Below are 9,838 nucleotides of genomic sequence, written 5' to 3' on the forward strand. Positions count from 1 at the left end.
AGACCAACAAGTTGAGAGTGGGGTTTGGCAGAGCAACCAGCCCGTGGTGTAGCTGGATTCTGTCACCTCAGCTTTGGGACCACATCCCGCTTTTCATAGTGTTGACCTGCTGCTGCTGCTTTGGGTCAATCGGCTGGGTGTGCTCTGTGGCGCAAAGGAGGGTGCTGCACTTTCCTCACTGGGATGTGTTGGGGTGAGTGGTGGTCCCTCGCCGAGTCCCTGCATCCTCCTCGCAGCCAGGGGACGGCTGGCTCTTCGGTGGGGAGGACAGCAGGAGCTCCTAGCTGGACATGTGAAGCACGCACACTGGCTTCAGGCAACACAGGGGTAAATGATGCTCACTGGAAGCATTTCAGACCTGCAGTTGACTTCCCATCTTTCTTGCCCAATCCCGGTAACTGTACTCTTGTGCATGAATTTGCCTAACTCTTGCCCAGGTACCTGTTGTCATTAATTATCTGTGAGGGGAAAAGAACGTCCTGACTTGATTCAGTGATGGCGTTGAAATTTCAGCGCGTGGGTTGGGGCTGGTCCAGCACAGCCCACTGGTAGCTTTCGGTGATCTCCTAAAGCCTCTGCAAAAGCCTGTTGAGTCACTTGGGAGCATTGCAATGGAAAGCTGATAACAGCAGTGGTATGGAAATAGAGCTGAGGGGATTGGGGTTTTTAAACTGATGGCTAACTTGGACAAGGCTTAGCTGTGCTTAAACTGGTTATGTCCATCAGATTCGGTTATAGATGGTTCAGCTCCAGCACAGAGGAGGCCTTTGAACTGCAGTCCTGTACCTCAGCACCCAGCCTGCTCACGCCGGGCTCTCGCACGTGCTGGGCTTCCCCGCAGCTTTGGAGGAGCCTCTCTTCTGAAACAAGGGCCCCAAACTTTGCGACACCACCCTCCGAGCGGACAGCTTGCTAGGAGCTGGAGTCTGACTGGCTGCTTTCCATAGTTCAAAAAGCCCAGAGCATGCAGCAGCCCTGCTGTCACCTCTGCGCTGGTGTTGGTGACTGGTGTCACTGCTGTCACATTTGTGGACTCATTCGTTTACTTTTACCCAGGAAGCCGACCATCTTTCCTCTCAAAAGTCTGGGCAGCTACCGAAAATGAGTATACTTTGGGCAGCGTGGGGTTTGGGTCACCACGCGTGCAGAGGCCACAGCACTTGCATGCTTGTCAAGAGCAGACCAAAGTAGCAATTGCAACAAAATGCAGGTAATAGCAGGGTTTAATACATGTTCACAGCAGCTCTGGGGGAGTAGCGTTTGTTTTGGACTCAAACCTTGGCCAGCAGCACACCGGAGGGGTTAACCGTACCTGCCAGAGTGCCTGGCGTGGGGCAGGCAGGTGTGGGGCAGGCGTGGGGCAGCCGGCTCTTCCCTCCCAACCCTCCCCTGCCAGCTAGTTTCCCAGGGAGCAGGGAGGGGCGGGTTGGTGCCCTCTCGCCTGCCCCGGCTAACCCTGCTTCGGGCCAGCGCTCCTCCCGGGCGAGGTGGTCACCCTTGCTCTGGCGGCCGCCTCTTCCCGACAGCCCTTGCCTGACTCAGGGGGGATTTAGTCCCGGGCTGGGGGGAGGGAGAGACGTTAAACAGGCTTTTCCCTAATGAGGTGTGACGCCAGCTGGAGAGGGGGAGAATCCTGCTTTTCTCCTGTCTGTTGCTCTCTCCAGCTAGAGGAGGAGGAGGAGATGTGTCCCCCCCCTTCCTCTGCTGATTTGCTGCCTCTTCTGTTTCCTTTCTGTGCCGTCCCCAAAGCGTTTTGGCAAGGTTCAGATTTCTGTGCTCACAGCTCAGTGCTCAAAGAGAAAAGGGGAAAAACAAAAGGGTTGGAGGCATGGGGGGGATGGTGGCAGGGAGGAAGCCCAGCCGCTCGCCGCTCACCCTGGCCAGGCCAGAGGAGCGTGGGGATGGGCGCCCCGGGCATGGTTTGCCCTCAGGACCAGCGGGGTTTTGGTGGCCTCTTTCCCCTGGGAGTCCCTCGGGTCGCTTTGGCCACCTCTGCTCAGATGCACCGCTCGGGCACCCTGCTGCTTTGCTGGCTGTCTGTTGTTGGAGGGGAGGGCTGGAAAAACAAGGTTTATTCCTCCTCCTGCAAAATCTGGGCTGAAGCATTAGGTGAAATCCCTAGGGGATCCTAACACTTTGTTCACGGTCCTGAGATGTTAAGATCTGCATCGCATCCTCCTGGTCCCCGGCGTTCCCACAGCACCCTGGGCATGTGGGAAAAGTCCAGGATTTAGGTGTTTTGGGGCAGAAAGCTGGAGAATCCAGCGGGATAGAAAATCATGACATTCAGTTAAACAGGGCCAATTGACCCATCCCTGGGAAATTAAAGCATCTCGCGCTGCTTTTGTCCTATCGCAAGCAGCGACAGAAAAAAAGTAGACAGAAAAAAAGTAGACAAAAACTTTACAGGACAATGTCAGTATCTTTTTCCAAGATAAATAATCACAGTAATACTTGGACTGTGCCTTTACCATAACCCGCTGGCACTGGGTGCAACTGTCGGTAGGGACAAGAGGACCAGAGCGGGCTACAGGCAGCACCCGCGGCATTGGGAAGCGCGGTGCAAGTACCTTTCTACAGCAGTGCTGACAGCCTCATGCCTGCTAACGATGGACCTTCGTTAGCCCCGTGCTATGCGTGCGCTCGTTAATCCTGACTTGTGCCAGAGCCCTTTAACCCAGAGTGGCGCCGGGACTCTGCACCCAGCCCCGTGTGGGTCTGCGTGCCCAGTGCCTGTAGTAAACAGCTGCAAGATCTGTCTGCAGCCGAGTCAGGTTCCCAAATCTGCTCTGCACCCGCCATGAAGGCAGGGACGAGGAGCACCCGTCTGGGAGAGAGGAGGCAGCAAGAGAGGGGGTAAACTCCCCGCCCAGGTGTTTTGGGGAAGACCGGCGGGTCCCTGCCCAGGAGACGGCACCTTGCCCAGTGCCCGAGGAATGTCCCCCAGCTCCCGGGGTGACCCGCTGGCTCCGAAAATCTAAAGGTCACTCCTGGGCCTGGAAAACAATGGCTTGAGATAGGTGCTATCTGAGCCGGTTGTGGCCGCTGCGTAAGGAGTGTTAGTCAAACAGCAGGCTGAAAAGGCTCATGGGAAGCAATTTAAATATTCCTTCATACAAAAGGCTGTCACATCCTAGCAGGGGCAGGCTGCTGACTGACAGCTTTAGTGCACGAGTATATGTGGATAAGGGAGAGGCTGAATGGGGGGGGAATATCCTGGAGACTAATTTCCGCCCCCTTTATTCTGGGTCCTAACATGTCATTTTTCACAAGCTGCAAGTTTACTGTGGTAACATACCTGGGATGTTTTATCGTATCTTTTCTTTTCCCTCTCAGGTACGTTTTGTTAGAGGTCAGATGTCCACTGAAGTCATTTACCAATACAATAAGTCAACACCTCTAAAATACTAGCCGCTTACCAAGTGAATTCATTCAGTAATTGCTATTTATATAGCGTGATTACTATTTATACAACAATAATACCACTCTCTCCAAGGGATGGCAAGCAGCAACTGCAGTTTTTGTATTAACTTGTCATTAAGCAGGGTAGTCATCTAGAGGCCAGAACAGAGATTCTTGGGACTTTTCCTAGCTCTGCGGCAGGAACGCTATGTCAGGCTTTGGCTGCCTGACGCCCTTTCCTTGCCTCGAGTTTCCACGTATAATAGATGCGTTTAATACATTCTTCACGGGGCATGTGTCAGGCTTCCACTCGTGAAGCACTTTGGGTATTGCACAAGAGGTAAATAAGAGTGGTGTTGATAATGAAAATATGCCATTAATGCATTTCCAATAAAAAAACTACAAGCGGCATTTAATCTGCGATCTGTTATCAATAATTTTGTTACCACAGTTACTGTGGTCTAATAAAAAAAGCACTTTCTCTTCTTTATTGGGTAAGTGCCAAAACGTTTATCCTTTATTCTCTGGCCATTAACCTTTATTCTGTAGCCATTAGCTTAGCCATTTGTGTAACAGTCTGTTGAGTAACATTCAAGTAGGAATTTGTATTCAATCCCTTATATACTCTGAAACAAAAAAAGAACAGCTTCTTATGCCTATGTTATTTATCCGTATTAAATCTTGTTAACTGCTGTATGCTACTGATGATAACTTACAGAAGTGGATTTTTCTTACTGTGAATGATTTTCTGGCATATAAATAAAACTGTAGTTAACCTAGTAATAATTTGAAAACAAATCTTGAAATTGCTAGCTGAAAAACAGATATTTCTCACAACATATGTGCAATTCGTAATAACTACAATTCAGAAGTTTGTCCTTTTTGTGGATCAGTTCCTGCATCACACCTTTACATGAACTCCATCATGCTGAAATAAGCCATGATACTCTCCACCCCTCCATCAAGGGTTGAGGTTTTGGGTCATGAGGTCTGACAGCCCTCCATCCTTTCTTTCTCTCTTACTGGAGGGGAGACAAAAAAAAACCAAACCAAAACAAAGAGAAATAAATAATCAAAATGCTTGCTTTTCTTCGAGGCATTTGCTTGCTAGCTTTCAGCCATTTCTGGCTATCCATCTGAAACTGCTACTTCCCTGTGTAAGTGGCTTTCAGGGCCATGCTTTCTGAGCACATCTTTTAAATGAACTCACCAGCCTTAGTAAGTGGAAAGCAAAGCAGGAGAATGAAACCGTTGATTCCTGCCCATCAGCTGAACGTGGGAGAAATCATGGGTTTCTTATTAGGCCGTAGTATCTCAACCTCACTGAACCCTATTTTTCTGTTTCCATTAGTCTTCTGGCTGGAGAGTGACATTCAGTAAAAGCCTTTCAAGGTCTTCCCATAAACTCTTGCAATGAAGAGGTAGTAGTAGCAGTATTTTTAATGATGGGGAAGGTTGGCTTACCCAGCGTATGCTCTGCTGCTGTACACGTCCTTGAGGCTGATTGGGTCTTTTTGGTCCTGATCAGCCAGCAGTAAATTTTAAGGAATTAGTTTGATGGTTGGAATTTTTTTCTCCTTTCTGCTCATTAGGAACTGGAAGCTGCTCTTCACAGGGATGATGTGGAGTTTATCAGCGACCTGATCGCCTGCCTTCTTCAAGGTTGCTATCAGCGCAGAGACATCACGTGAGTAACCTCGCTCTATGGCTTAAGCGCTTTGCAAGGGGAGCTAATTAACATGGTCGCGGGGATGTTTCACAGCTTTAGAGTGATGACATGGCAGTGATTGGCAGCCACCAGCAATCAAGCCAGATGCTTCACCGAGTGGAAGGGAATTCCAGCTCTTCTTGGGCTGAGTTGTAGGTTTTTAATTTTACAGACCTGTTGTTAAGCAAACTTCTTTATTCAGATCCCATGCAAATCTGTTTGATGCTCTGCTGTAGCACTAGCGCGTACAGTGAACATTCACATCTGCTGTTACGCTCTGCACTCCATTTGGTCAAATTAGTGATATCACAGTGAGCCTTTAAATCATCGCATATGTTTTCAATGTTTTATATGTATTGCATAGAATAAGACTTGCTGCTCTGCAGCCACCTCACTTGCATTGAAGATCCCGTTGCTTTACAGAGGGACAATCGTAATTATTTTCTTGGAAATAAGAGGAGTATTGGAATCGGTTCAGTTGCAGGATGTTGGAAGTGATTTGACACGTTCTCTTGATGTTTTGACATCCAGTGACACTTTGTTAGTGTCCACCAAAGTAGCCTCCCGAAATGAGACATCTGTAGAACATCATTCTTTAGAGGATCACCACTCATGCAGTGAAATGTGCTTCCAGTGATAACAAAGGCTTGTTGCAGTGTGTTTTATTTGTTCTTCTGTGAATCATGTTAATAGCAAAGCATAATTGTGGAGATGAAGACGGCTTGGCAACACTTGCAGTTGCTTAGAAGAGGTGTTAAGCAATCCTGCTCCCTAAGATTCCCCTGTTGTGCAGAGGCTTAGGCTGGCGCATAGGCATAATTGCAGGTGCTTGCATTGAAAGCTCTATTTCTAATTAACTGATTATGTTCAACAAAATTTATATAGTTTATTTTTTTATATTTATCTGCCACTTAAGTAAGTTCTCTTGCATTGCTGGGTTGGCATTCAGCATAAGTGGGTATCAGGACCTGAACTGATATCAGCTGCACTGCATTTACTGTCTCTGAATGAAACTGATCTGATGAGAAGCTTGATTGTAAAGGGACTGCAATTGCGTACACCTCCTTCATCAAAATAGTCACAAAGCAATATAATCTTGCTTATAAACATGCAGCAAGTTTATTTCTACCAGAAAGTAGTGGTTTAAGTGTTTTGCCCACCTTAATCAGCTCAGCCTCGTAGAAGCAGTGGAAGATTTGTCTTTGATAAATTTGATAAATTCAAAAGTCTGAGGATCTCCTCAACTCTCCAGATCTAAGAGTGTCTACTTAGCAGTTGCACCATCTAATTGCCTCACCTTTCTCAATATTTTACCTAACAAAAGTCAGGGATGAATCATGGGTGAGTCGTTAGGCATTGCCAAGTTGTCTGTCTGTCTGGGGAAGGTTACACGTGTACACATGCGTATACACTCGTGCAGTTACTTGACTCGCCTGGCAGCTCAACAACGTGTAGTTATTCCATATGGCGTGAAGGTCCCACTTTGTGCCTGTGTAGATAAAGCCTCGGTTAAGTTTGGGATGCAAAAGCTGCAAGGAGGTAACGTTATTGCAGAAGGAAGAGCTGCTAACCCAACCGTGGTTTTGTGCAGCCTAGTCAGGGTGCATATGTGGCATAGGTAGGTACCTACATAGCTGTTGCTGTGTGTCTGTCCATGTACGAGAGGTGCCATAGGGCACACAGGAGTGTGAAGTCACGTAGTGAAGTCGTGAGAACTTACACATCACCCGAATGGTCGTGCTAGGGAAAGCATGAGGTGCCTGAAGGAGAAAGCAGCTGCACCTTTTCTACAGCACCTCCCGTAGAAGGGGACTACCTCGTGGGCAGGGGAATAACGAGAAAAGTCTTCTCTGCAGAGGCGATGGGGAAAAGAGCACAGCAGGAGCAGTGCGGTGGAAATGGCTGAAGGAATATACCAGGAAAACTGCCTGGAGCCACTGGGATGTTAGGGAGGCGGGCTCTGAAGCTCTGCAGAGGAAGCAATGGGGGAGGCTACCTGGAAATAGAGGGAAAGGTGCTGTATGCAGAGGGATGTCATGAAGGAAGAAGCATTAAGATGTAGTCTAAACATGGAAATCTGTATGTAAATGAGAATAAAAATGATGGCTTGGATACACTTCTTAGAAACAAACTTTCCCCACTGTTTGTTTCACACTTACAAACCAGCCACCGAATGTTTATCCAAAATGAATGTGTGTTTTTAAAGCCTAAAATTCTCCTTGTTCCTTACACATTTATTTCCAACGCCTTTGTTCCCTCTAACCTGAGTTTGAGAGGCATAGGCCTTGGCTGATGCACAGCTTCCCTACTGTATCTAGTTTGTCCCCAGTTAATGGTAAGGAGTTGAGCCTCTAATTGATTTTCTGAGTGCTCAGCGGACGTGCAAATGTAAGAGGCAGAATTTGTGTGGAGTTTAGATTTGGCTTTTCACAATGGGCCAGGACTCCATATTTTTCTGTTGCAGACAGATAGTAGGTATTTGTCTCGCGTGGGAAAAATGAGCAGTTTCACAGACCATCACAATGGCGTTACAGCAGCGATTTCTCCAGTCATTTGTGCTCCGCATCCTTGTGCTGAGGCTGTGAGCTGTTAATATTTAGGCTGCAGACTTTGCTCCCTGTTGCACCTCAGAGGGGAAGGGAGGAGCTTGTTCTCATCCTTGTTCTTGGGCTGGAGCACTGCGGCTCAAGCACAAGATGCTTCATATAACTTCATATAAAACATAGTTTACCTCTCCGAGGGGTTTTGAGGTTTAATTAGTTTTGGATCATGTCTTACCTCTTTGATGGCCAAAATGTTATCTGCCTATGCTTTCTCACAGTCTGTCTGGGAGCAGCTTGTAGTTCTTGTCACATCTGTTTTGATGGCGTGCAGAACTTGCGGCGGAGCTGGGCTGCCTGGCTTTAATCATGCATCATAGAGGGGTATAAAACTGTCACATACCTTTGCTAATTATAATGTGCTCTCAAGTAATTTTGGAAGTGGAACCTAGCTGAGAGCCCTTCTAATGCACAATTTAACATACTCTAGGTTGATTTGCTTATTATTCTTCGAAAAAAAACGAGATTAATACTTTTGTAGGGTTCTGTGATTCTTGGTTTTGAAGTAGGGCAACTTTGCCTTGGTTTTGATATTCTTTGTGACAGACTTTTTAAAAAAAAGAATTACATACAAGAGAGAGACTGTTTTTTACCCTGCTTGGTGGTTAAGGAGTGTTGAATGTCTGGTAACTTAAGAATTTCTTTGAGTTATGGATATCTGTGTTTAACTACAGAGACTACTTAATGGGATGCCACATGATATTCTCCAAATTCTTACTTATCATAACCTATCATAGCTGTTAGGAGCACTCTTCATTGACCTGGTTCTTGCCGTGTTAAGCACTGTAGAAGTACAGAACAAAAAAAACAGTAGTTTGCATTTCTGGCTTCTAGCATCTTTAGCGATGACCCTGTAGCTGTTCTTGCCTGGCACTGGGTGGTTTGAGCACTTGGCCAGGACAGTTTCCCTGTTGCTCTCCTCTTTTTGCTTTGACCCAAAATGCTTTTGTGCCATGATCTGCAGCTTTTGTTGTTTTATAAATAGCCTTCATAGTATTCATATACCATATGTACCATCTAACTACTAACCACATAATAACTAATATCCTTGAAGCTTTTTATATGATCTCTCTGCTCAGTTTTATGCTATAGGCACCGTTTGGTTTGATGCCAGTGAGTTTACCCATACATTTTTCCTGCCTCCAGCTTTTGTGCACAGGCCTTGAAATGCCTATCTTTTCTTTTAATTGTTTCAAAATGCAACTGCCTGGAATGTGGGGAGTGATGAGGGAGAAAACTCATAATAGAATTTGGGGGTTTATTAAAAAAAAAAAAAAAAAATTAAGCAGTTTGGAAAAAATACTGGTGCTTGCTTCAGATTCTCTGTGATATAAATTGGGCAGCTGCATAGTCCCTAGGGGCTGCCACTTTAATTCCAGCAGGAAATGCGATGTGATGACTTGTATCAAGACAGGAAGATCAGAGCTTCAGCTAACGGCAACAGCCACAGCAGGAGCCTTCTGCAGCTGTTTTTAAGTAAGAAGTGATGGTGTGACATGGATGTGCACACTCAACTAAAATAATCCAGAAAAGCTCCCGCTGTTCAGCATTTCTTTGGGTGAAACTCATTCTTCACTGCTCTGTTATTGCATTTTTGCTATTTTTCTAATGTGATGGCATAAAAAGTTTCACTGACTTTATTATATTTCTCTTTGGGAGACGTTTTGTACACTGCTGTTGTCTCTTGAAAAACATTTAATTGCTTTTTCTTATAACATGTTTTATTTTTTATTTTTTCAACATGGACAAAGGTGCCAGAAAGTGAGGAGGAACAAAAACAATATCTCTGCTCTTGCCTATGCCCCATGAGATTTGATTTTTTTTTAATACCCTGGGAGATTGGTCCATCACTGTAGCTGAAACCTATCTAATTGACTCTGTGGCACCACAGACAGCATTTGCTTCCTTAGGAACCTCAATTATTTTTTTTCTTGTTACTTCTTCCCTTAATGCATTGGAATTTTTTTTTCCCAGGTGGATCATCTGTTTTGCGCCCACCTTAAGTTCTTTCTGGATCTGTAAACTAACCTTGGAGTTTTTGGCTTGTAGTTTGCACCTGGTTTGTTCTAATATAAAGGGTAAAGGAGTCCAGGAAGGCTGGACATTCTTCAAGAAGGAAATCTTAAAA

The 9,838-nt window shown here is 46.0% G+C and overlaps 1 protein-coding gene across 1 annotated transcript in view; it reads left to right on the plus strand.

Annotated features, from left to right (window-relative positions):
- Window positions 1-4,847: 4,847 nt before the first annotated feature.
- The window catches only part of LOC103898725 (cat eye syndrome critical region protein 2), a 47,908-nt gene continuing 42,917 nt past the window's right edge, over window positions 4,848-9,838 (plus strand). Inside the window, 2 exon segments of the mRNA XM_019471977.1 lie at window positions 4,848-4,856; window positions 4,995-5,089. Coding sequence (XP_019327522.1) covers window positions 4,848-4,856; window positions 4,995-5,089 — 104 coding nt within the window.

This window comes from Aptenodytes forsteri, unplaced genomic scaffold (genome assembly GCF_000699145.1).
Source record: "Aptenodytes forsteri isolate BGI_AS27 unplaced genomic scaffold, ASM69914v1 Scaffold241, whole genome shotgun sequence".
NCBI lineage: Eukaryota > Metazoa > Chordata > Aves > Sphenisciformes > Spheniscidae > Aptenodytes > Aptenodytes forsteri.